This window comes from Tauraco erythrolophus, chromosome 2, assembly GCF_009769465.1.
Source record: "Tauraco erythrolophus isolate bTauEry1 chromosome 2, bTauEry1.pri, whole genome shotgun sequence".
Taxonomy (NCBI): domain Eukaryota; kingdom Metazoa; phylum Chordata; class Aves; order Musophagiformes; family Musophagidae; genus Tauraco; species Tauraco erythrolophus.
In genome coordinates, this window is record NC_141466.1 from 84,943,335 (window position 1) to 84,971,330 (window position 27,996).

The 27,996-nt window shown below is 43.8% G+C and overlaps 1 protein-coding gene across 3 annotated transcripts; it reads right to left on the minus strand.

The window, feature by feature from the left end:
* Nucleotides 1-875: 875 nt before the first annotated feature.
* Nucleotides 876-26,387, minus strand: CAPN9 (calpain 9). 3 transcript variants are annotated; one of them, XM_086627251.1, is made up of 20 exons: nucleotides 26,175-26,387; nucleotides 21,430-21,499; nucleotides 20,850-20,968; nucleotides 20,101-20,234; nucleotides 19,315-19,483; nucleotides 17,686-17,769; nucleotides 17,347-17,432; nucleotides 15,735-15,812; nucleotides 12,629-12,789; nucleotides 11,774-11,931; nucleotides 10,902-11,110; nucleotides 10,225-10,261; nucleotides 8,655-8,735; nucleotides 8,106-8,163; nucleotides 7,481-7,545; nucleotides 5,034-5,102; nucleotides 3,549-3,627; nucleotides 2,782-2,898; nucleotides 1,725-1,783; nucleotides 876-902 (listed from the first exon to the last, which is right to left on the minus strand). In XM_086627251.1, exons 1-20 carry the CDS (start codon nucleotides 26,385-26,387, stop codon nucleotides 876-878), a joined length of 2,073 nt encoding a protein of 690 aa, XP_086483377.1. The 3 variants fall into 3 exon arrangements, with proteins under 3 accessions (XP_086483377.1, XP_086483385.1, XP_086483392.1); XM_086627259.1 differs by lacking the exon at nucleotides 15,735-15,812; XM_086627266.1 differs by lacking the exons at nucleotides 20,850-20,968; nucleotides 21,430-21,499.
* Nucleotides 26,388-27,996: the final 1,609 nt, after the last annotated feature.

A 27,996-nucleotide genomic window follows, 5' to 3' on the forward strand; every position in this document is an offset into this window, starting at 1 on the left:
GTGTGGTTGGTGTGGGACACAATCTCAGACTGCCTGGAGGAAAATGGCCTCACACAAGGACTCACTGTCTCGGAGGCCACGTGTTTCTCTGAAGATGAAAGCAAACTGTGTGCAACTCCACAGGGATTGGCTTGTGGGACACACTCTGACCACAGATTGAAGAGTGTAGCAGAGGAACTTTGTTGGTAGCAGAGGAAAGACTAAGGGAAGGTGAGATGCAACAATTTTTCCCTAAATTAAATCTAGAATGAATGTCAAACCTTAGCTTAAGCATCCTTCTAAGGAAGCCTGGACCAGGGATCTTTGTCATAAATATTCAAGGATTAATTTTCATCCATACATTCACTACTCTTCCTTTGTTTGCAGTCCATCAGACTGCAAATGTATGTGGCTACGACAAGGGACTTGTTATGTAGCCACACAGCATGCCTGGAAATAAATTCCAAACTGAACAAAGTTTTACGCAACCTTGTATTTTCAAAAGCACCTTACAGTAATCTGTAGCCAAGCAGCAATAAAGACTTTTAATGACTGTAGTCTGTGCTGTACTGAAACTAAACACAATCCTATTTCATAAAAACCTGTGGTCACTCAGGGACATCAGTTTCAGTCTGCTTGAGAGGCATATGTGCCCCGTCCAAATGCCTCTCGCAGTAACAAATCCAGTATCAGGCTTTACCAAAAAATAAAAACAAAACGTGATCTGACTGTTGAACTCATCAACAGGGCTGGAGAACAGAAAAGGTGGGCAGCATGCATGTTCCTCCACACGAAATCTCCTGGTAAAGTTTGCATGTGAAGGGGACCTCAGCTGTTGCAGCAGAAATCTTGGCAGCAATGTCGCAAGAGACTCCCAGCATCCAAGTCAGACTTCTTCAGATGTTCATAGTCAAGTTGATGAACTAATATCGGAAAAAAGATCAACTTTACAATAAATTATTTCACACCCCCTCTCCCTCCCTTTCCGCAAAGGAGAGAGAGATGAGCAAAAGCAGTGCCTTGCTCTGAGTTTATCCCAAACAGGGAAGAGGAGGACCCTTGCTCACTAGGCTTTTATGTCCTGTCACTAAGCAGAGACCTCAGCCAGCATTTACTTCTGTGTTTGGAGGGAAGGATGCAGAGCTCTCCAAGCACTAGATGCTGATAATGACAGTGATTTTTTTTTGCATCCCAGGAGTCCACAGAGGCTCCCACATTTGTTGTGCCAGGGAATTCATTGTGCCTTGCCCCAGGAAGCTTTGGGTTAGCGTAAAATAAAAGACAACCCACGTAGGCAACAGGGAGACAAACAGAACATAAGAAAATAAGAAGTCTGTGCTAAGCAGTGAGAGAAGCAGGTTATGGACATGCACAGAAGAGGCTGATCCAAAGTCCTGGGGGATTCAGGGAGAATGAAGACTTTCCATCCCCATCTGCTGCTTCCCCTTTGCCCCACTGAGAGCTGACAGCCAAGGAAGGAAAAAGCAGAGAATCTAAAAAGAGGGATGGGAAGTCATCAATATGGAACAGGGCAAGGAAGAAAGGAAATAGCGTGGAGGAGATGTAATCAGTGCATGCGCTGTAAAATCCCAGAGCTGCTGAAACCTGTGGCAGATGTCCCCCATACTCTCATGGACATAGATGTCACCTGAAGCGTTGTGCAGAAATACTCTGGTTCTCACAAGAGGACAAAGCCCTAGAGAAGCCCCATCATTTTGTCAGTGTTTATGAAGCTGTGCTCGTACCTCGCCTATATTCAGGTTAATGAACTCCTTGTTTTTCACACTCAGTGCTTGGAATACTCCTGAAATGAAAAACAGGACACTGCTGCTATAAATACATCTCATTCATATTCATACATGTGCTCCCCATCCCACAATGATGGGTGGCCGTGCCAAGGAGATGAATGGCCTGGAGCAAAAGCGGATCGCTTAGGACTGCTTGGTGGTAGTAGCTGTTCTGACAAAACAAAGTCCTTGTAAGAGTCTTGCTGACTTAAGGCGTTGGTGCAAGTCCCACTTCAGGACTTGACTGGAAGAGGGTGTCCTGGATGTGCTAAACGGTTGGATTTGGATGACACTCCAAAATGAAGCCAATTCAGCTTTTCTCTCTCAGTAGCTTAATACTTCTACAGCGACAGATCAAACCAGAAAGTAAAGAGAAGAACAAAACAAGAAAAAAAACAGTCAAGAAAGTTGATTTTGCTTCTCATAGAGTGAGTTGTGTTTGATTTGAATCTGGAGCCACACTAATGATCACTTCAGGATTTATCTAACCACTTTCCCTATCTCTACTACTGCTGCTCTGGAACAAGAGTGATCCAGCACACAAATGAACTGAGACCTACAGTGCCTCGATGTACGAGGAACCATACCTTCAGCCAAAAGTGGACAACTTATGTAAAAGTTACAGGAGATACCTGCCCAAGCACATGTCTATTATCTCTTTGCATGAGGCACAAGCAATATTTGAACCTTGAACTTCTGTGATCCCAAATTAAGCTCGCGGATGAGCCACAAGAAAGGCTTTAATACGAACTTTGCCAGCATTCTTCACATGCCTTCTACGTTGCTGCCGTTTATGAAGCAGGCTCTATTCACATGGGGAGATTTTCCATTAGCAGTAGAACATTTTTCATTTAACAGGAGAAAAGCCACCCTAAAAGCAAACGCTAAACACAGCTCCTTTCTGTTGCTGTGTACACATTTAATCTCAGATATTGTGCAATATGCCCAACAACAGCCGAAAGTGGAACTTTTTTTTTTCAAAGGCGAAGAAATTCCAGAGGAAGAAGATACTCACGACTTGCATTCTCTAAGCGAACTAAGCAGTTCAGAAAATCATCAAATTCAATCTGGAACTGTTCATTGGAGTATCGGAGGACAATCAGTTGCAGCAGGTAGTTGTTGAGTCGGTATCCTTCCCAAAGACACATGCACAAAGGAAAAGTGAACAACCTCATAGGTCAGGTAGGACTGTGTAGATCTCTACTAACTAATCTTGAAAACTAGTTAATGAGAGGATACTCTGTGGCACACATCCATCCAGAAAGAGATCTGGCCACAAAGTTCTTGAAGCTTGCAATGAGTAAAAAACTCTGAACAAGAAGTTTTGCAGTCGCTGCAGTTTCTAGTCCATGCACTGTTTAATGTATGAGGGACCATTCAGTCTCCTTGAAATTTGGAGCGATTTCTGCAAAACTAGGTGCTTTAATAAAACTAATTTGTAATGAAATACAAATGCACTGACTGCTCTTCATAACAAACTGCTTACTCACTGTTCCTCCAATTCTTAACTGGAGATGGACTCTGAAGTGGTTTGTTTCAGGGTCTAACCTTGTACATGTGCAGCTCTATTGAGTTTAACAAAGCGCAATAAAAATGCAAAGATTTCTCTGACTGACAAAATTAGTCTACTCGGTGTCCTCTCTAAGTGTCCAGGACCGCCTCTGGGGTTTAGATCTCCTCTCTGTTCAGGGGGACCCGGCTTAGGTAATTGTTTGCAGCCCTTTTCACCCACAGCCGATCTGCCTGGCAGGTTTCCCAGATAAAATGCAGTGTTTGTCTTACCTGCAGCTTTAAGAGCACTGCGAAGCTCATAGGAGGACATGGAGCCAGATTTATCAAAGTCAAATTGAAGAAAGATATTCTGTTACGAAAGGAGCAGATGAAAAGTTCAATATTTGTATAGGAAAGGGAGCACAGATATGGCATAGAAAGGCAAGATGTTTATCTCTAACTGCGTAGCATAAGCATTTAAGAAAGCTGACAAGACTTTGGTCTAGATCCAGTCTGATTTCATAACTGAGGAGTAAATTTGGGTCTCAGTTGTCTTTGTCATATGAACAGGCTGTTGTGAAACTTAAACAACTACAGCCAAACCCAAGCATTCAAAAACAATGAGTTGCTCTTCATAAAAAATTCCATTATTTTTCAGAAAGTGATTTTATCTGGGAAGGATGTGTTGTTCTTTATCTTCTAACTCTTAACTGATGCATTCTCTGAATCTCTTTTTATGTTTTTCTCTATAATTCAAAAAGCTAGAAATAAATTGTTTAACTTGAAGTTAAGATTGTCACTTACTCGTTTTCTTGTAGGTTTAGAAGATCTAAACAGCTACCCTCATGGTACAACCAAGAGAACTGGTACAAATAGTTTGAATTTTGACCTAAATATTAAATAATTATTAAGCTGAAGTTAAATTCCATCCTTTTAATGAGACAACAAAAACGACCGCCCCTTGCAATATGAGTTATTTAGAGCTGTCGTAACATTCAGCTTAAAATTTTCCAGCAAATATAAGTACAAATCTTCCTACAAGATACAAGGATTTCCCAAGCCCCCTTGTTAAAAAACAGTGCGTCCTTTGTTGAAAGAGATGTGGCATTAGTACCCAGAAAAAGTGTTTGCCGTTTCTGATGGGCTAGACAAGAAGCAGAAAACTGCATATTTTGAATGCTTGGGTGAAGCATGAATTCAGAAGAAACTATTAATGACCATGAGGAAATAATTATGATGTCTTTATTTGAATATTCAGTCTGTGGCCTGATTCTGAAAGCCTGCTTATTCTTACTGCCATATACAGTGGCAAGGAAATGTGTTTAAAATTAGGATCAACGCTTTCCCAGACTTCAGTACAGTCGACTCCTGAGAGATCAATAACGAAAATTCAGTGACTTTAGGAAATGGTTGTTTTCTACTAGTCATGAATCATCACTTTCTTCTGTACAACTAGCAGTAAAGGAAACTCCTTAAGTTTCATTTTGATTGGCTTGCTCATTAGTGCCCATTGCATACTTTATCCCAAACATAGTTGATTAGCTTACAAAAATCTCTGTTATTCGCAGAAAACCATTATGATTTAGTATCATGGAAAGCTAAGAATATCTTTGACTATCCAAAAACAGCCCCCATATTTTTAAAACATTTGTTTTGAGTTAAAATTTGTGACTTGTAAACACTCCTGTCTCCATTTTTGTCTGCGCATATATAATAAACTATGCAGGAAATCGCTGATGAAACAGAGAAATAAATGCAATGAATAATGTCACCTACTATCCATTTCTTCATTCTTTCCCAGAAAACTTTGAACTCACTAAATTCCAATTTCCCGTTGCCGCTGGTCTGGTAATCTGAATTAAGGAAAAGGAGTTGTTACATGAAGGTCCAAATTCTGTCTGAATGTATCAGCGCTGTTCCTTTAAGCAGAAAATGTTGCCTGGAAAGCCTATGGAGCTGCTGAAATGGATATTGGGATTTCTCACGAGGTGCAGCTCAAGCAGTTACAGTCATGGCTGTGGCTGTGATACTTGGGGAACATGATGTGATATGAAAACACAGCTGAGCAATGCAGGCTCCACAGGAGAAAGACAGACAGATTGTTCTAAGGCAAGAACAGTTTTGGATGTAAATGGGCTATAAATGAGCCAGAAAATTAAATAATCACCTAATACTGATTAAAACAAATTGCTGCTATACTCGAAGGAGTTAGTTAACCGATGTGCTATTCAGCAGTTTTATCTAAAGACCAGGTTCCGTTGCAACGGCTCAACCGAAAAATAATAGGATTTGTGGGGTGAGGCTGCCAAAATCTGATCCTTATGGTCTGAAAAGTTTGTATAGCGGTTCTGAGAGGCAATGATTAGATTTGTCTGGCTTTCCCTCTGCCTGAAGGGTCTTGATACTTACTTTAGTGAGTTACTGATGTCACTCAGGCACAGCTCACTTGCACGATGGGACACTTGCTCTGAAATATTAAATAAGGTATGGGCCCATTCCCCTCTCCATCTTACTTGCCAGGACAAAGCCCTTGCTCAGGTGGACACCAGGTCAGCGAGCGTTCACAAAAGTCAAAACGTGCCAAGTGGGATCTAGCTAAAGCCTGCCATTGTTTAAGCACCGACACTGGTACATTATTGGAGGCACCCACAGATTCTAAGGACGTTACCACTCCTGCAAAAAGTCTGTCTTTTTACCTAGATGGGTTCTTCTTCTGGGGCCGTGTAGAACTTTGCTCCCTCTCTGCACCACTGCATGGTGACTGTAGCCAGGGAATTTGGTGGCATATGACACAAAGGAGACTCTGCCAGCATTGACCTGAGTTTGCATTCATGTCATTTTGCTCCTCCATTGTGCTCCAAATACTGTGTTCAGAGTGGGATGGTTGTGTCTGCATTCTTTGTGCTTCCAAAGCAGAGGAAGAGATGTCTCCCCATTTATTCAAAACTATGCAGAGATTTGCTTGGAAGCACTGCAAATCACGGAAACTATTTAGTTATATCCTAAATAGTAAACCTAGGACTGCTGCCATGCTCCTGAGTCGAGTGCAGACCCTGGCTCTGTCCCAATACCATGTAAGGATGAGATGTGAGCATGGACCAGCTCTCTACTGAAGCCTGGTTTTTAAGGGAGGAAATTTAGGACGGGTCTCCTGTTTCTCATTTCATACGCAAAGATGACTGATATGCACTGAATTTTAACATTATGGACATAGCTTTAACGTGATAAAGTTTTGTCTGTTTTAGTTTTCTGTTAGAAATGTTTGAGAGGATGTTACCTCTGCCATGGACTGGAGCAACAAAACCAAAATATAATAACTTCTCAGCTGAACAAGCAAGACATAAACCAAATGTTAGATACTTGCCTTCTTAGGAATGTATCTGTTTTGTTTCACTTCTAACAAAATTGTCTATCAGGAAAGCATACTGCAAAAAACAGCTCTACCTGAGGAGAAGTCATGCTAAGCAAACTCAACAGGCATCGGAACATTGCAAAGGACAAATCTGTTGGGGAAGTACCAGGACTGTGATTCATCTCGCCTAATGTCTGGGTAGTTGTTTAGCATCCCTCACGGTTAGGTGCATCCAGAACAAGCATAACTACCCCATCCTTTTCGCTGTCTACAAAGGAAGTCTTGAAAGCTAGCTTAGATGTAGACACCTACAGCACAAGTGCCTAAATTTGGACAGACAACTCTCGCCCACATGTCTGCTTCCTGGAGTTGCAGGATCTAGCTGAAAGACCAGATTTTCTAGCTTTTAGTCTGGTTGTCAAAAAAATCCACAGCTTTGATATTGGTAATTTTCAACAGTCTGCTGATCCTTCATTTCTGACCCATACCTTGCATGCACAACTCTATCTGGTGAATTTAATCTTCCAGACAACAGACTTCTCTTGAGTTATCTCTTCTAGGCCATTTTCAAATAAACCACAGATTGAAAAATGCACTGTTCTATACAGAATTAATCTGAAAATTATTTTTAAAAGCACTCAGCATCAAAGCATCTGCCTCTAAGTCTGCAGTAGAAAATGGCCTCTCTTGAAGCTCTTAATCCTAAATTTCTAAAATAAAAATCAACATACAACTTTCACATTTTTTTTTCTTTGGATAGTGTTCTGCCATGATGTTACCGCATCCATCTCTGGTATCTATGACAGATAATGCTATGGACAAATATATTCAGTATTCATTTAGCCTCACAAGGTCTTATTTGAAAGGATACATCCATAAGAGAAATTATATTTCGGCATGAAATTAGACTTAAGTTCTTGAATTTGATGTTCTTTGCTGGAAAAAGACAATAAGAAGAAAGAAATCATTGGGCAAATCTGCCTTTTATAAATTGAAAGTAGAAAACAGGATATCATCAGCAGAGATAGCTGGCTCTTAGTCCTCATTGTGGGAGGACCTGTGCACTGAAAGATGAAGACAGCCCTCGCTATAGAGAAGTCACAGTCCAGACAGAGGAGGTATTTACTGAAGACATGACAGGAAATACTGTCCTTGGTTTGTAAATCAGGAGATGAGGATCAGAGAGCCACAGGTTTCCTGTTGTACAAAGGGCCTGTAGCAGGGTCAAGAACTATGTCCAGGTCTTACAGGTCCCAGCAGAGTGCCTGTCTCTCCACAGCAGTGCCGTAGCGCAATGGAGAGCTGGCCTCACTGTGCTGACATGGATCATGCTGGAGGCAGGGCAAGCTTGTAGCTTGAGGACACAAGCTCGGTTGGCTGGAGGACACCAGGCAGGAGTTGTAACACAGCCTTTATTTCTCTATCTGTAGGTGATTTTAATGGCAGGTTTTATAAAGTGCTTTACAGCCCTTAACTTAGAGGTTATCAGGACTTACTTTTTTTTAATACAGCATTCAGAACATATTCGAGTTCTTCTGCAGCTATCTCCATGTCCTAAAATAAAAATTAAAAAAAGTGCAGCATCTGTTACTTGAATGTTTCTGTAATCAGACATACCAAAAACTGCAGAAAACACAAACATCACCCATCTGTACTGTATTGCAGGAAAAGCGAACCATACAAACCCCAGAAAAGGCTAAAAACCAAAGGGCTGGCAAAATACAGGAGCGCTACTGTGCATAAAGCTGCCTAAGATCTCAAGCAGGAATCATTGATTCAAAGAAAAATAAACTGCAGCTGGACACTGAACCAGGTAGGCTCCTTCAGGAGCTTGAGCTCTGTCTTTGGTCCTCCTGCTTGCTCACCAAGAACTGCACCCTTCTCTATCTAGATATAAGGCATGGTGACATCTGGTGCCCAAACAACACACTGCAACTAAGCATACTCCTCCCCAAACACGTCATTTTCATTTCACCTGGCCCTGGGTGGGAGCAGAAGTGTCTCATTCTACATCTTGCTATGACCTACAAGGGTTTTTCACTGACCTTTCCTGAAATCTGCTCAAACAGTGCCCGGAACTGCTTTTCTTCTTCAGTTTCTTGTGGGCTTGGAGTTGGGTTTGGAGGCTGCAACATCAATCACACAAGTCATGATAAGAACTGTAAAATATGACATTTCTCCTGCACACAGACTCTCTGTGCATCAGGGCACCGTAGTACATCTTAAAATAAAGATACACATGCTCCTGAACATTGCTAGACCAGTGGCATCCCAACGACCCAGCTGTCTGAGAGGAGTCTCACTGTCTCATTTGTTTTACCTGGGCAATTTTGTACTGTGCCATTGCCTTGGCTATGTGAAAAATCAAGATCACCCATCCTGGAAAGCACCTCTCCTTTCATCCCATCCCTGCAGCACTCTGCTTCCCCGGTCCTTGAACAACCACAGCTCTACTGAACTCTTTCCAGAGGCATCATCCAAGGATCTCTAGCTCTTCTTGAGAGCACCAGCCAGAGGTGGCCACTCTTCAGCACATTACCCAGAGCCATCCTGAGCCTGGAAGCACTTTCAGCTGGCTGCCAGCTGAGTGTCTCAGGCAGACTCAGGGGTGTAGAGTCCAGGTTTCAGTCTACACTGATGAACAGAGGGATGCAATAGTGTAGAGCCACTGCTATAGCTGGGGTGACAATGTGAACAGACAGCAGTTCTTGTGCAAAAAAAAAGGGGGAAAAAGAAGACAACAGCACAGCACAGGAAGCAAAGAATCAGGCTCTGTTTTCTCTACCCACAGAAGATACCACATGGATGTTTAGTGTACTGTCACTGGAGTGGCCTGGGTGACACTGCTTGGCCACTTACACTTTTTTTGACTGTATGCATGTTCCTCACTTCCATCTGCTCAAGTTTGGATGCAGTCTCTTAATGATACTGAGACGGTGAATAGATTTACTTTGCTACCGAGCATGGCCCTCAGATCCCAGAAATGGAAACACACTTGTTAGATGTTCCCTGGAGGAGAATTTTACTAAAGAGGGACACATGAGATCTTGGCTTAGCTTGTTTCCGTGGGGATGCACACCACAATCAACGGCTTATTTGCAGGGGTACACTTAAACAGGAGCTGACTCAGACTCAGCTGCAATTAGTGCTCAGCAGGCAGACCAGACCATTCAGAAACAAAATTAATTTAATCATTTCCGTAGGCACGCACACATGTATCAAGCATTCCCTCTCAAGCCCTGTGGGTATTGATAAGTAAAATAAAGATATTTGTATGCAAAATTAATGTCTGTGGACATTCTCTTGCCTCTTACTTTTTCACAATAAATAGAGTTTTAAAACACGTGGATGGCCAAGTCCCTCCCTGATAGCTGCCTCCAGTGCCGTCTGATGCCGATTGCCTTGAAGCGGATGCAGAAGCGTAACGATTATGATTTTGATTGTTACAGCTCTTTTACCATATTCAGCAGAACTGACTGTTTCAGTCACGTACACAAAGCTGGCAATTGTGTGACATTCCTGTGTAATGAATGTGTTTTAGTCAAAGACGGTAAAAGCAGTGTGTGCCAGCTTCTGCTGAGCTATTCTTTTGCTATTTTGACTCTGTGGACTTACCTCAGGGAGATCAATGGCAACATTTTCATCCAGATCCCTGGGGAAAACAAAACCTCATTCAGTATCTGAAGATACGCAACATCTGCTTGGGGTAGGAGCTTGCTCATTACATTTTCCAGAGCTGAATGATAAAACTGCATTTTTTGCTGAACAGGTCAAGTTTAGGCAAAACTCATCAGACAATCAGATTTTTACACTGCTTAGATTTTGATATAAACCCTTAAAACAGACTTTAAGCAGAACTGAGGGAGAGGACAGCTGTTTATGCTGTCTGCTAAAGAATTCGTCTTATTCTTTAGTCATTGTGCACACATTTTTTTCTTTAATACCCCTTTTTAAATACAAAGTTGTCATTTCGACAAACATTGAGAGGAAACAAACACTGCAGTATTCACAGAGTACTGAACAGTATCAGGCAGCTAGCAACTCTTCTTTATCAAGATTCCAGAGGATTCAGCATGGCAAATTCTATTTCCTCACTTTCTAAACTCCTCTCCAAAAAACCGTCAGGTTTAGCAAAAATAGTCAAATGTAAAGAAAAAAAAAAAAACACCAGGAGCTTCCCATGCTAGGGCTCTGCTATAGCACTGGGCACCTGGCAGCCAGATCCTCCCATGGAGCCACTGGCCTCACATGTGGGCAAGTGCTGGAGGGCCTGGAACTCGCTGCTGACTTACTCAGTGATGGCCTTCTTCTCGGAGAAAATCCTCAGGCAGAAATCTGCCTCCTGGTGCGGCTCAAAAGTGGTAGGAACAAGAACATAATCGCCTGGTGGCAGCTTGAATCTGTTCGATACTTCCCTTAAGTTAATGTAGGTTTTGCTCCTGGCCTTGGAGGGGTGGTACCTGAAGAAGTCTTTGCCCAAGTGTCCATCTCTGCCAGGGCTCTAAGGGGAGAAATGAAGGCAGTGCTGCACTTGCCGTGGTGTGCAGGGAGCCATCCTCCCTGCCCCCATCCCAAACAGAGCCAAACTCTGCCTTGAACAAGCCTCTTCCCCAGCTGTGGCCCTGACTCTCATCCCTTCACCCAGGTGCTTGCAGCAACTTAGCTCCTCCATGGCAAGAATCTGTTACCGGTGGTCCTTTCCCACCCAGCAGGCAGTCTAAGAGAACTCTGGAACATTGCCTTCCCACTTAAACATTCCCTGCCATTAAATCTCACCATCCCAGGCAGGGTATCACAGAGCAGTGATAACAGATTTGCCAATCCCAGCCTCACTCAGGGGCAGGCATTCCTGTGTGTGATGTGCTTCAAAGAGGCTCATAAGAAGCAGCATCCCCTGTCCCGGGGAGCCAGGCAGGGGATAACAGAATCATGGGGTCAACGAGCCTATCCTAGGAACCCATGGCCCCGTAGGGATTCCCAAATCCTCCTCTGAGAGGACTCCATGCCAATCATGTCAAAATTCTCTATGGGGCTTGATGTAACTGAGAAGATTATTTTGAGGGTAAGGGCCCTAAAAATGCGTGATGACTGGCAGGGGTACAAACCCAGAGGAAGATTACAATACTAATAGCGTAGCTACTGCACTGTAAAAGCAACGGAGCACCTCATAAATAGAGTAGCCGATGGTTAGCATTTCAGCACCAAGCTTCTTGAGCTTACGGCGATCCTTTTGCATCAGCGCTGCTATGAACGTGCAGTCGTCTTGCCCATCGTCTGTCTCTGTCAAATGCAGCTTGATTTGTGGATTTGTCCAGAAAGTGTCTGCCAATGTGAAGAACACCAGAGAGTTTCTTGCCTCAGAATAATAATACCACCACTACAACTACTAAAAAAAAAAAAAGAAGACAAAAAGGACAATTAAGCTGAGGTTTTGCTCAAATTTAGTTTTTCCATTAGCTGTCATACTTCTTTCCACTAAGCTCTGCAGAAAATAAGCCAAATCCCAAAGTCCTTCCTGGAGCTAAGTGCAGAAAAAAAAATGTAGGCCTGATATTTTATTGAGTTACCATGGTTTAAATAAAGTTGTCAGATGGAATTTTGTTAAAAGTACATCGCTACAATGATCCCATAGTGCTGGTGCCAGTCTGGAGTTACACACTTCAGATCCTTGATGCTACTTCAGAGCCTCACAAACATGTTGGCTGAGATGGATTTTTGTCTCATTTTACACTTACTGCTGCAGTTTAAGTGACTTATTTGGAACTAGTCCTGCTCATGCAAATGTAAATGAGAGGCAAATCAGATCCAACAAACTCGAGAGCAAAGAAAGCAGCTCTCTTACAGCAAAGTCTCAAGTGAGACCATATGAACATTTGTCCCTTTGGCTAGTTGTGCTAGCTGAGACTCAGCTGACCTGGCCTGCACCCACAATTCTGTCTATGGAGTAACAGGAGAGGTGGCTGAGGGTGGGTAAAAACTTCAGTGCCTGCTTCTCATTTTCAAAGCAGTATCTATTTACCTAGAAAATTTCTACATCCTCCTGCGGTGGACCCCCGGACCCAGCTCCCCTGGTGGATGGTCACCTCCCACTTGTGGGCAATGTTGTCTTCCAGGGCATCTGGAGTCAGGTTGCAGATCTCAACTTTATCAAAATGCACTTTGAAGTCTTCAAATTTCATCCTGAGAGAAAGACATGGCAAGGAACAGGCAGTCATTCACTTCAGCGAAGGATGCCCAGCAGAAGTACTTACTCCCAGAGTCCCCGGGACAGATCACCAGCCCGTGTGCTGAATAGTTTCAGTGACCATGGAGATATGCCTATGGACACCAGGGGAGACACTAGCTCTCACTCACTGTAGAGTAAAACACAAACAACGTTACTCTCTGATTCTGACACCTCTTACATCTTTCTTTTACACTATAACTCTGCTGATTTTATTCAGTTACAGTTGAGTATAAGATGAAAAGAAGTGACACTGGCACAAAATCTATCGTTGGAAAGAGTTATTTCACCAACACCATCCTGGCCTTAATGGCTGCATCTGTATTGCCAAAGAGCCAACCGAAGGATGGCAGGCATCTGTGCAGGAGCCAAGCTTGCCTACAAATCAGCTGTGTGTTCAATGCCAGCCACATGACAGCTACTAAAGGGGACACATGGTGATGGACTAGCCCAGCCATGGTATGATTGGCTTGTCCACACTACAGCTGAAGCCACATTTGGGGCTCTGTAAGGTGCCTAGGCTCAAGTTGCCCACCTTCCCCTCTATGGGTGCCTGGGACCTTGTCCTAGCAAAACATACACCAAACACAAGAGACAAAAAGTGTGTTTGGACTTGAGTAGTGACTCCAACCTGCCCTTGAAGGTGGTATAGACTCTGCTGCCTGCTATTGAGTCATGTAGATTGCACTACATATATTTTATACCCAAGGTGGACACATAGACATGGCCATGGGAAGGAGGAAGCAAATGTCACAATATGGATGGTTTTGAGCTGCTTTTCTTTTTCCTCTTCTCTTTCATTAAACAGAAATGAGCCTGTGTAGGAGAAATGACCATTGCTTTGTATGCAGTCAGCACATGGAATAAGCTGGGTCCAAAACCTGCAGCACAGTTACAGAAGTTGTTCCTGAGTGTCCCCTAGTAGGTGTCCTGGGCTCCCTTTCAGCTTCCAGACTCGTTAAGAAATGACATACAAAGAGCTCGTTGACTGTAAACTTACTATTTGGTCTACTTCAGTAGAAGTCAGTTGTGGTCAACAAGAAGAGCCCTATTGCACCTTATGTTATTTGCTAAGCCCAAAGATAATGCATGTCATGGAGAACATGTTTTGAACTCTTGAGGACCTAATTCCTTTGCTACTCACTATTTCTAGCAGCAGGTTTCAAAGTACCTTATAAAGATTACCCTAGCTTTCCAGGGAGGCAAGCCAAGTCATCACCAGGAGTGGTGGATAGACCAGCTGAAGGTCCTCAGCTGCAGAAGCAGGAATATAACTCGTTTGCCATCTCCTTTACCAAACTGCATCAGCAAGAACCACAATAGGAGCCATCTGAAAGCTGGAGAGAAGCAGCTATGTTCATCTGTTTTGTCATCTGACCATTCTAATATCTTTAGGGAAACATCACATGATTGCTCATGCAAAGTCTGTATGTGAAGCCTGATGGGGAAACCGTCAAGGTGTGCCTTGGAGGGGAGCAGAGGCAAACACTCCTTAGAGAAGTACACAGAAGTCAAAAGGCATTAGGAAAAGTAAGTCCGATGGGCTGGGTGGAAGGTTTAGATGTTATCAAACTTGCCTGACTTGTTTTGGAAGCATTTCTTATTTTCTACATGTGATTTTTGTCCACTTAACCCCTTCAGCAGAAATTTTGTTCCCAATGGCTTTTGTTTCTGCTCTGAATGGCTGAGATGCTGGATGAGGAAGGCCAATATTTGTTTGGTTATGCTTACCCTCATTAATTTTTATTGGCTTTCCGAGGACTTACTTAACTATCAGCTTAGCTCTGTTGGACAGATGACTTTTTAATTAATTTCATTGCTCATTTGATGCCTACTTTCACACTTGTACCTCCATTACGCAGTCATGCTTTAAGTCATGCCCTGTATTGAGAGACTTGCTGGATACTTGGGTTCCAGGTGAAGTCATTGCCTCCTTTTCATTCACCCCATAAGCTCCAGCTGTAGCCAGGTCAAAAACAGACAAAAAAAACCAAAAAACCCACAAAAGCTTTTTGGAAAAACTGTAAATGCCCTACTGAATTTGCAATGTCAATAGCAAAATAATTCAAAATATCCTGTGTAAAAACAATAAAGTAATGGATCAGCCACTGGATCTACTTCCCTCCAGAGCTATTTAAGTTTGGGACAAATAATTTTATGTGACTTAAAGTGCTGCATCGTCTATCTCAAATCACTTTTCAGGCCTAAAGTTTAACTTGCAGGAAAAATCTGGAATATCTGCACTGCATACCTCTCTAGATTTACCTCTGTGAAAAAGAGATGAGCATTTGGCCCTAGAAAATGTGACCATACACATCATCAGTATGGTTGATATAGGGGGGGATCATGTGCAAGTCAGACATCTGCTCTGAGATCGTGAATTTCGCATGAAGAACACTTCACAATTCTAAAGCAATTTTCACTACTTTTTGTTTTCCATTTCATTTCATCTTTTCTTAAAATTATCCATAATTTCACACCTATCTTGGTGTTCTTTTACTTTCTGTAACAAGTAGTATTGCTTCTCAGGACTCCCTTCCCTTTCAGTGTATGCCCAGCATCAACCCTGAAGGCGTTATATAGTACAATACAGTCCTCCCTTCTGTAGAGCCTGCCTTTGTTCATGGGAAGGATTTAAAGGGTGTTACATTCATGGGAGACACACAGCATTTCAAATATGCTGATGCCATTAACTAAGCTGACTTTTAAAACATTTTTTGTTATTAAAATAGACATGGGCACATACAAAACACAAAGAAAACCTAGTGAGCATTCTACCCGCCCTCTCCCAGGCAGAAACTGAGCATTTCCTTACACAGAAACTTCTTCCTGATTGCTCGTTTCGGCCACTTGTGCCTTGATTTCTGACTAGAGCCAAACACTTCAAAAACCTGTGGCTTACCAGAACTCGCCATCATCCAGCGCTGCCTGAGACAGGCGTCTCTGCTCTGATAGGCTGACTGAATGCCACTCTGGAGAGCTGTGAGAAAACAAAACCAATCTTTACTACAGGTGTGTGGCAATTAATTTTTCCCTGGCTCAGAACAACTGGCTGGACACAGGAGCAGGCTGTTCTTCTAGATGTGTGTTATTTGAGTGGCTCACACAAACACAGATGCACTTAAGAGGTTTCCCAAATCCTGCTGTCACTCATGGTCGCAGAGACCCAACTAACGTAGCTGGAAGCAGCACCAGGCCAGAGATCCCGAAGCTGCTGCAGTATGGTCCTGCATGAGTTATTGCCTGCACTCAGGGTTGGGACTGCTGTCAAGCGTTGAGGTTGGGTATAACAGGGCTGTTGGCAAACCTCAAGATTTTAGTAAGTCACTCCCCTCCTTAAATCTGCTTTCCATCTGTAGCATCATCTCATCTTTTATGTTTGTCAGTAATTTTGGGCCAGATGTTTCTTCAAAATTGAGTCAATGGGAACTGAATAGGCTCCTTCCCCTGTACAGAAAGATTTGCTAGAGTGACTGGCATTCCAGGTACAGCTTTTGCCTCGTTTTTGTTCATCCTTACAACTACAACTGTAGCAGGTCAAAACCAAAAACCTGCTAAAGCTTTTTTGAAAAACTGGAAATGCATTTCCAATCCGACATAATAAACAAGGAATAGCAGGCACCTTGTGTTCAAGTTTTAAATTCCAGCAACCAATGCAAAATGTTAATACAGATTCCTGTATTGACCTGCGAGCCTCTCTTCCTCTGGAGTTCCAGAAAACCTCCCAAGTGCAGAATCAGAGCTCTGCTTTGCAGAGACAGCCTTTTCAATAAACAGCATGAACTGCCAGATGCCTGTCCTGATCTTAACCTCTCTGTTCTTTTTAGATTTATTCACTCATTATATATGCCAATTATCCACATTTTTCTTTTTCAAGATAACAAAGGATCAGAGCTGATGTGGAAATATTTCATTTATTCCTGAGTCATGCTAAGGACAGGAACATTCAAAGTAGTCCTACAGATGACTACATGTCTCAGCAATTTTAAAGGACCAGGTAGGTTATGGCTCCTCTCCTCTACATCTGTGTGAATTAAAAAACTTAGCAGAAGAAAGTGAAAAAAAATTAAGCCATGCATATGTGCAAAAGTATATTGAAAAGTGTATGTTGGAGGGGAATGTAGCGTTGTTTTTTAGTTTATAGTTTTTTACTATTTTTTTTTTATTTCATGTTATTTGCACTTTGTTTACCTTTGGTAGTAAAAACTGCTTTTCAGACCAATCCTGTTGTGATTTTGGGTCCTTCCACAACTTTGGTGGGTACCACATGGAGAGGGTATCGTTTAATGATCATACATAAGCTGTAAGGTTCCTGTCTATTCCTGGTTTAGAAACCCAGAACAGTAAATGCAACTAGAGACTCATAAGCTACTTAGAGGGGGTAACACAGTATCAGTTACCACCTTATCTACAGTAGGACAAAGTATGGATGTTGTGTTACAAGTACTACAGCAACAGGCTTGCAAAAATAAACAAAAAAAAAATCACTCAAAAAATATAATTTTTCCACGTACTTGTCACTCCAAGGGCCATTCCACTCGACTTGTCCCCAGGGGTTCCTTATCCTTATGAGCCGCACTTGCCGGCCCCGGTAGCTCACCTAGGGAAGAAGGAAATAGATAAAGTTCCAAGTGTCAGTAGTTGGGGAGCAGGACTTATCCAGTGTGCAGAACCTGGGCAAACTGGTGTAACAGCTGGCCAAAAGGTGTAGACTGCTACAGGAGATGTGGGAGGGGAAGATGGATGGGAATTTGGATAACTCCCCCAGGATAATTCTTCCTGTCACCTCAGGCCAGGGAAAGATCCCTTATCTTTTCCCCAGGTATCTCCTTGCCCTGTGCTGCTGAACGTACCTCATCGATGCCAGTCACAGAGTAAGCATGGCCCTTTATAAGGCCAAAGGGGGTTTTGGCTTCTGACTCGGCAGCACTGCTGGTCTGAAATATGGAAAAAAAATGTGAATCTCTTCAGAGTGAAATCACAAGTGGTGCCACTTGGTCCCTCCCAAGCATCGGTGGGAGGTCAGTGACTAGCCAGTACTATGGACAGGGAACACGTCTGTCTGCTTGATGCAGACAGTGATGATGCAATGGTGCCCTTTGAGGAAAGGATTTTTATTTTTGTTTTAGTGTTGTTCACTCAGGGGGAAAATAAAGTGGTTCCAGGCTGAAACACCTTCTCTGCCCCTGTGATTTTGTATCAATACCATCTACATTTCCAGGATCTTAATCTCAAGTCCCATTCAAATGTAGTTTGTGTCAGCTAAGGGATGGGAAAAGGTGCTCCCAGACTGAGATCAGGTGTTGATATGGCCTAATTTCTTGTAAAAAGACATTGATGGAGCAGTGATGGCAGTGAAGATACATCAGCTAGCTGAGTATCACACTCTCTCTAGTCCGTAAATATTTAATTAGTCTTTGCAAGCAGCAAAGCTTCATCAGGAGAGAAAGGGAAACTCAAATCAGGAAACACTGAAACAGAAAGTTGAGGGTACAGTCTTGAGTAAAAGAAGGAGGTTGTGGAAAAGCCCTGCTTTCAGTCAGGCAAGCAATGGGTTTGAGACAATAAGTCTCCCTCAGCCCAGCCGAATGTTCAACGATGAGGCTTTTGGGCAGAGAGCAAATGAAAGCCTCTCTCTTTATCCCCCAGCCTGGGCGCTTCCTTTGCCTTTGTTACAAGTGCCCAAAGGGAAAATGTAACATTTTGTGCTTGGTGAGATTTTTCATTTGCTCTGAAACCCTTTCCTCCAGCTGCTCATTCTGGTGGAGAAACCTGGCACACTTTTGTTTCCGAACTGCCTTTCTTGCTGAGCACAGTCAGGAAGGAACAGCAATCGGCATTTCACTCTTGCCGTTGGGCAGCTCAGGCATTTTCCACCAGAAAGCCAAGGACACATGGGTAGCTCCTTTTACCCTGGATCACACATGCTGGCAGAGCAGTGTAAGTACCCTATGCAGGTGCTACACACTGGCAGCGTTTTCTCTGGGAAAGCTGGAGCTTTCAGTCTCTGCAGGGATAAACCTGATGTACCCTAAGCCCCAGCCCCTGTTTACAAACAAACACACTATCCTGAAAATTGTCTTGAATCGCCCAGGTCCCCCACAAATGTTGTTACAGAATTCAGGGCTGAAAGAAAACAATTTTGTAGTCTCTGGAACCAGTAAGTCCTCAAAAAGCTGTGGCCAATTTTAATGTTAAGTGACCGGTGTTCACTCTCACCAAGTGCTCATACTCACGTCATTACTGCGTTAAATAGAGTGGCCATCACCCGCTGAAAAGTGATTAATATTTTTCTTTCATTTTAAACAACTGTATTAAGGACTGTGTTAATATTACATATCTATCAATTCGCAGCTATTATTTGCAGAATTAAGTGCATATCCATCTGCTTATCATTAATTTAACCAATCTTTAGAGGTAAGTCTTTTAACACAGAAACCACGAAACTAGACTGAGAAATTCAGACCCAATTTCTTACTTACATCAATAGAGCAGCCCACCATTGAGCATCTTTTCAGAGCTTTCTCCAGGATTTCATAGAAATTGTCAGGAGCCTTTTTAACCTCATACATTTCTCCTACACCCCCAGTGAAATCCTCCATGGCTTCCATTGTACTGCCTCCTTTCAGAGCCTCGTAGCTGCCGTTCAGCCTGGAAAACACATGCTGACCGTAAGACATGCTTTCAAAGCTTCGAAGATACCCATGCTTGACAGCTTTCTCACATGGACGTAAAATTGCAACAATGGCACTGAAGTCAAAAGAAGTACCCCAGAATGGACCTAGGATATATAGGAGAAGTATTGGGATCATTTTGCTTCCTTGTTAACTGCATTTTAATTCATTAATTTCTCCATGTCCTTAAAGCCTGGGGCTTTTCTTTCTTTAGAGCCAGTTGTCAGGTTGGCAAGGACTGAATATCACTGCCTGTCAGTGGCTTGCTACCTGCCAAATCATTTAAAAATACAGAGTTAGCCAGAACCATCAGTTGAAGTCTCAGCAGAGACACAAATGGCAGGATTGAGGCTTTGATCTAACTCTTTTGCTATCAGCTAGGGTTGTATCTAATGATGTGCTGGAAGCTGGACCAGCTCACAAGAGATAGACATAACATCTGTAGATCAGGGCAGCAGCAAATGCAAAAAACCCCACCACCATCAGCAAAAAATACTGGATAGAAGCTGTTCACTTAAGTTGTGAATAATTTATGTACAAACTGTGAATAATGTATGTACGAATAGCAAATCATGTATGCACAGTGTGACTTACTTGGCATAGGCTTTCTCCAGTAAGGCACTCCAAAATTCGTTGTGTTCAGCTGAGTGCAGGAAAACCAAGCGGCCTTTGAAGGTGGGTAATCGGTCATCGATCACAACATCCAGCCACTCGTTGTGCTGCCAAAACTATTTAGAAAGGATGGGGCATGAGTTTGCTGACAGCATGTCATTTCCTGAGCATAGGATTCTGTCGTCCCAGCACTTCTGTTTGTTAGTGACAATCATATGCTTGATTAGAAGTCACATGGAAATCACTCGTTCCCACTATACCATGCTAGGCTGCTCTGAAGGACGGGTAATCTATCTTAAGAAAAGACTAAGACTAAAAGTGTAGAGCTGTACTGTAGCTCCTTGTCTGGATAACATCATTCATGTAGCTACACAAGCGATCACCACGTGACTCAAGACACCTTTAAGACACACACATATTACATGTATTACAGATCCCAGTCCAACTCCTTTGAGACTTTATATCCTAAGTGGGGTTTGTGTGCCCAGGAGAATGTGAAATGATTTCTAAAGCCATATATCTCTTTACAGAGCAGAAGTGGCTATGCATGTGCCTGTGGGAGGCCGATGTAGCCCTCTAGGATGTTCCTCAAAACACGAACAAGCTCAGCAATCCCTATTTTTTCAATATTTCCCCTGTAATAACTGGCAACCCCATTGTAAAATAGACCATGACATGTAATGACCAACTGCTCAGGAATGTGTTCATGCTATGTCAGATGTTCATCTTACCTGAAAGTGAAATATTCCAGCATAATCCGGCCCAAAATCTTGATTTAGAGGCACCACTCTTGCTAATGTTTTTTCATTCAGTGTGAGAGAAGCTATGGCTGCTAATAGCCAGCAGTCACCTGTGAATTGAGAAGAGGGAAAAAAACCTTAATTTTCTTCCCTTAAGGAGGAGAAGAAAGTGGTGTAGAGGCCAGATGAGATACTATGGCAGTTAGTTGCCATCCCTCCTGAAATCCAAAAGACAGCCCGTGTGTCCCCAGGAAGTGTATCCCTGCCCAGCCAGGTCAGATTGTGTCGCAGTTTGAGGTGCTGGTGGACAAAAGGCTCCCTTGGGCTCACAGTACCCTTGTGTGGGGATCCTGCCCTGACCTCGAATCCCACTGCACTAGGATGGTCCCTGACACGGGTGGGAGGCTGCTACCAAAGAGGTGTCTGTGGGAAAGGTGAGCATGGGCAGTATCTTCAGCTTCACTGCTCCCACCAGTTTAGGAGGGACAACATCCCCTCATGTGTGAGGATATTCCTGCTGCTCCTCATGTGGTGTAGGCATGAATGTGTCCACTCGAGGGGAATCACTCACCAAGATCCCCTTGGCAAATGTCAGTTCTTGTAGCTCCTCCAATGATAAATTTGGGGTCTTGGACAATGTCCTGAGGGAGTGGGAGAGAGATACAGAAATGACTTTAAACATGCCAGGAAAATACTGCCACCACTCTGAGTCCAGCACAGTGGGTGCCACATCAGCTATGTTATCCTGCAGCAGCATAGTCACCACAAAAAACTAGGTGAGGAATCTTTGCTCATTAATTATAATGTAGAGCAATTAAAGAATCAACTATCCTAATTTTTTCATAATTAGTTGGCTGCTAATGAAAGGCTGGTATTCTTTATTCATCTGTAGGCAATCGTTAAAATATCATTGCATGTCCTGGTCCAGAGTCTCAATGTTAGGATACAACCCTGGCTAAAGTTTTTTTTCATTTGTATTTCCCCCCGCCTCGATGGCTGGAAAAACTAAAATTGACAATTTCCCTTTAAATGCACTATTAAGCCCTTTATTTATCTGCAGGCAATACCTGGCACATGCAGTGTCTGACAACCATAAGACCATTTCCTCCTCAAATAAGCAAACAGCAAACGTAGATTCCAGCCTTGTTTGTTTTACCAAGTTAGTTTTGAGGAGGAGCTAACACTACCCACCCTTGTGTGCTCAGAGGTCAGAGGGACTGGTGCTCAGTGTGGCATTAAAGCAATTGTCAAGCATTCATTTGACTGTTTTGGTTCAATTACTAGTACCACAGCCAGATAGAAAAACTACAGTGGTAAACCTATAAATGTCACTGGAATTCCCCTCTTTTCTCCCCTTTCCCATGAACTGTAAATTGCATTTAATTGATTGAACTGAACGGAAAAAGGAGGAGGAGGGTATCTAATATATTACTAGAGGAATATGCTTGTAGCTGATCAGTCTGCCCTGATACGTTATTGCAGACCCTATGGCCTGAAGCAGACCCTTCCGTCTAAGCAGCAGAAGCTTGGAAGAAAAAAGAACGTTAAAGAGAGGGGAAAAACAGAAGAACACATTCAGTCATTTAATCCCTGCATTTGCCTAGAAGGAAACTGAGTTGCTTTTGGTTCATATCACTGCATTTTTTGAGGCCATCAGGGCAGGACATTGATAGTTTTGTTCAGCTTCCTTCACTTATTGCTGAAGCATCTGCTGCTGGCCGCTGCTGGAGCCAGGACTCCTCAATGAACCAGCCTGCTCCTGCAAAGCTCACCCTGCAGAGGCAATACACAGGAGGAAGCTGGTTTGCGTATTTTTTGTTTGCCTTTGCTGGGGAGGAGGTGGCGGCCAGTTTGTGCCTCAGCCACAGGTACCCTAGGGAGAAGGCACTGCAGCAGTCGTGTCCCCAGAGGGAAATCAAACAGTAGCTCCTCCTTACCTGGCCTGCCTGCTTGTTAAATACACACAGTCTTGTTGGAACTGGACGTGAACAATAAAAAACGCAGCTTATTCCCTTTAGACGCAAATATAACAATGGCTGATAAAATAGCTGATCTTTAATAGTGTGCCTTGTTTCAGCATCACTGCTCCTGGAGAACAAGATTCTCACGGCAAGAACTGCATTTAGCTGTTACCAAGAAACTCCATGTGTTAACAAGGGACAAGATAAAAACCCTTTCCACTGACGTGGGTCTGAACATTAGATTCATGGCTCATTGCTTATTACACAGCTCTACAATGGACACATGGAAAAAATATTTTCAATCTCCTATGTCTAAAGTAAACAAAAATAATAATTAAAAACTCAATAAAAAGGAATTGAAAGGATTTTGACCGAACCTGTGCCACGTTCTCTGCTACACAAAAGAAAACCACACTCGACAGTTTTTGAGTGGATGTTGCAAAAATATTATTAATTTTAAAGAGATTTTCAGACTGGATGGTATAACAGCGTGTATCAGGGTTTTCAGCATGTTAAAGGACAAAACCCAGAGCTGAATCTTGCGCTCACACACAGCATACAGTAATTCAAGGATTTGCCTGCACAAGGACATTGCTTAGAAGCAGGAACATGCAAACCTCAGAAAGATGAAACAAGGCGATCCGTGACTCTCCTGATGCTACATCAAAGCTGTGTTTCTTTAGACTTAAAAGAAAATAAACTGCATCCCCTGTGTCTCTGTCCCACATTGGTAGAGGGGGTATATGGACACCTAAGAAAGGCTGAGGGTGAGGCTGTGATTACATTTCTCTGCCTGGTTCCGGCATACAATACCTGTCATACCAGCTGCTAGCAGCTGTTCATATTAGGAGAATTTCGTTCTTACTTCCTCCTGTAGACCATAGACTCATTTGGCACTGGTAAAACATATTTTGTCTTTCCCCTTTTTTTTTTTTCTTTTCATTCTTCAACTTATATGTCTAACTTTACCAGACACTGTGCTGTTCAAATTATCCCAGCAGTTGGATTTAGATAAATTAAGAAGGAGGAAAATGAAATGGAAATGGAAAGGGGAAGGGGAAGGGGAAGGGAAGGGAAGGGAAGGTGGGAAATACAACAAGAAAAGGGTCATCTTTTCTTCAGATTATTCTAAAATTTTTAAAAGGTACCGTCTCAAAGGTTTAATTTGTAGCGAAAAGGTATTGCTAAACAAAATCGTTAAATATCTTTCTGATCTTAGAGCATTTAAGATATATGTAGAAGGCGAGCTACCCATCTGGTGCAGATCCATGTAGCTCACTGATTGCAGTGGGCGGTTTACAGATTAGGGTTAGCTGAGGGTCTTGTTCACACTGGGTACATATGAGTACACATACGGGTATATGCATGTCAAAATAATAAGAAAACCTTCTCTACTCTCATTACTACAGATTAAACTCTAACAGGGTGTAAATCTGAAGACTAATGTTATTTGGCCCTGCAATTACCCATGTGTATCGTGCTGCACTTCATCCGAGCTACTGTAAAACATTGGTAGCAGAGGCAGTAAAAACCAGTCACTGTGAAAAGCAGTTTGAACACAGAGACCTTACACAGAGGCCATGCTCTTCTGCTCACCCTCTCCAGCACCACGGCTTCGCCAACTGAGCTTTGGCAACTAACCTGGCACATGCTACAGGTCTATATCCCATTTGCAAAGTAACAGCGTTAACTTGAAGTGGTGTTACAGAGCCTCTATTTTGCTGCTGTTCCTGATGGGCAATGGAGATGAAACTAATTTAGCTTCAATGCTGAGGAGCCAGAGAAGAGTATGACTAAAACCCTGTCCTTACACATCCTCTCAGCCTCCCCTGAGCTTTATTTCTTGCTGTGCAGCTCACAAAAGTTCACCTTTTCGCACAGTAGGAATTGGAGTGTAAAGGCAGGACCTGTATCAAGTAACTGACTCATCCTAGAAATGTTTCCAGTTCAGCGTACGAAGATCCTGAAGAAGAGAGTGACAACTACAACAGACAGATCGCTCTTTGCTGTCCCTGGGTACCATGTACAAGGACACACAAGCTCTCGGACGCTCCTGATCATATTTTGCAGCAAGTTTAACTATTGTGAAGCCCCAGATGGGGAAAAAGATAAACTAGCACCTAACAGCTGGCCAAAGGAAAACCGTTCCATGTGTTTTAGTGTCACAGGCACTTGCATTTTTGATGCTACACAGCATTCCAGAGCCACCGCATCAAAAGCATCTCAGCCCCACAGCCCCATCCTGTGCCTGGGGGCAGCTCTACAGCCCACCTGGGTTTTGGGGCACAGGCAGGCAAGGCAGGCAGAAGTGCCTGCAGGGGCTGTGCTTACCGTGTGCAGGGATCTCCTATTTTTCATAGCTGAAACTCATACAGGAGTAATAGATTTAATTCTGCTCTGCTCTACATTAACTGATGCTGAGGCATTTGAACGCCTGTCATTGTGGATTAAGTTAAGCCAAAATTTAAACCCATCTTTAAGCCTATTTTGTTCTTTTTCTCTCTTGGTATCGCTATCACCAAAGGAAACTTCTCTGCTAAAGGAGAAGCTTTCAGGCTATAAAGAAAAAGAGAACAAACGTCAGTCATTAGCAAAGAAATGAAATATATCCACAGATTTTCTGTGGTTATTAGTTACAGAGCTAAGTGGGGAGAAAAAACCTGGAGTGACGTTGGGTTTGTGATCTGAGAGCATGTTTTTAGTGAAGCTTCAGGCTCTTTCTGTGTTATTAATGATCGTTATGCAAGATGCATTAAGAGATACTCATCAAGCCCTTGGCTACTGCTGAATGGCTCAGTGACCATGGCATGTATTCGTAATCTCTCAGTGTTTCATGATGGAAGTGAGCAAGTTAGTATATGAGTCTCTAAAAGTTAAAAGGTTTGAATTTTAAAGTTAAGCTTAACCATTAATTTCTTACATTAATGGCGTTTGATTTTTACATAGTTAGAACATCATCATAATGTATTTTACCCTTAATTTCTTACATGTCCTCTTGTTTTCATCTTAACATTGCTTTTGTTTGTCAATAACGTAAGAGAGAAGGCCGATTACAAGTTGTTTGTGCATGCACGTAAATATACATGCACAAAGTGTGGCTATTGAGCATGCTACATCTGAAGACTGGGGTGAAGCCTTCCAGCCCTCTCGTCCCACAGCTGGAGCCCTTTGTGGGTGACATCCCGACCCTGCGCTGCTGCCCCTGAGGTGGGAAGGGTTCCCTCCCACACTTCGCCTCCGCATCTCCTTGAACACGCCACGCGTTTGGTGCCATCCCAAAGTACCGCCACGTCTAACTTTTGGCAGGACAAACAGAGAGGAAGGCTGACCCTCCTCAACACAATGGCGTACTCACCCCGGGCCTCTTCCAGACGAAAGGAACAGGTGGCTTTTCACTGAAGAAGAGAGAAGAGTTGGAGGCGGGGAAGTCGGGGTCCTCAAAGAGGATCCCCCTGCGCAGGCACTCCTGCTTCAGCTCCTCGTAAGCCTTCCCCGAGCTGTGGGTGGCACGCGCGGCCCCGGGCAGCGCGGCTGGCCGTGGCTTCGAGTCCTGGTACACGTAGGGCATGGCTCCCGCCTGCCTGCCGGAGAGAGATCCCAGGGAGCCGAGGATGAGCAGGCAGTGAGGGGCAGAAGAGGGAGGAACAGGATGAAGAAGAAGAGGGGGAAAAATACCTCTCGTGCCTTGTGAAGGAAAAGGGGGAGGAAAGGAGCGTGCTACGGGGAAGCCGATGGCGTCCTCCAGCCCTCCTTTGTTGCGCCTCCTTGAACCGCGGTGAGATACCAACCTCCTGGCTGCTCCGAACAGCAGCAGAGACCAACACCCTGAGAGCAAACAGGGAAGGCGAGCGGCCGGCCCCAGCCACGCCAGCCGCTCAGCCGGGCGGGGAAGGGCGTGCGTGGGGCCGGGTGCCGCTCCCGGCGGGCACGGGCCGGGTGGGAGGCTGCCGCTGGGCCGGGGGTGACTGTGAGGCAGGCAGCACCCATGACGAGCCCTGGGAGGGAAACCAGAGGCTCACGACGGCGTGTAACCACCGTTTCTCACAGGTAGGAGCGCAGCCCGGCATGGCCGGCGGCGGGGCCATCCCAGCAGGCAGGTGGTGTCCTCGATGGATGACGCGCAGGAGGCAGAGCAGAGCCAAGGGGTGGCCCGGGCTGGGCTGCTCTGCCAGCAGGGTCCGGCCACCGGGCAAGGGCTGGGTGTGTGCAGGAAGGGCGGTGGTAGCTAGCGGGGAGGGCTCGGAGCAGGACAGGTAGCCAGCAGCAGGGCAAACCCATGGAAAGCATCAGAAAATGTTACCCTGAGGAGGGATTTTAATGGGCTGTGCATCAAAGGAGTTCTATGTGCATTGCAACACAGGATTTTTAAAAAAAATACATATGTACTTGCCACTGATTTCCAGGTTTCACTACCTTGTTTTTCTGTCGCTGTGCTTCTTCCACCACCCAGCTTTTACTTGCAGCATCGTATCTCATGTTGGACAGTAAAACGCTGTGCTGGAGAGGACACCAGTCAATGCTCCGTGGATGCTCTGAAGGAATAACGGGCAAGGCTCAGAGCCAGACAGGCATGGATATTCCTCTCTACTTGGAAAGGGAAGAGGTGCCACCCTCTTGGAACAAATTACAGTTTCTGTAATACAAAACACAGCCCTGAGTACAGACAACGCTCAGCCTCCGCTTGCTTTAATTGGCCCTTTGGTGGACCAGCCGAGCTTGCTGCCAAGAGATGATTTATGGAGAGCAATTAGGTGAAACAGAATTGGTTCCTTTCTGTTCTGCTATTTTTCACAGCAGTGCTGCGAGGAAAGCGTTCTTTTTCAGAGCATATATTCCCATGTTTATTCCTCATAATTGCACCCATTGTTGATGTCTGCAGGCTCCCTGCTGAGGCTGAGTTCCCATTGTCCAAATACATGGATGCTGTCCAAACATGTGAGAAGAGGCAGGCCTGGTGCTCCAAACATGGCTGTCATTTGACTGAGCTTTAGGTCTACAGAGCAGAGTCTAAGCTACTCACCTCAGCTTTTTCTACAGTCAGTGCAGAAGATTGTCACCTCCAGAAAGTGATTCACTATGTACTCATCCATAAGATCCTGCTGAAGACAACTGTGTCTTTCATTTGCCTGTAGACGGACACTCATGGACCACCGTGGGGTAGATGCCCAGCTTTAAAC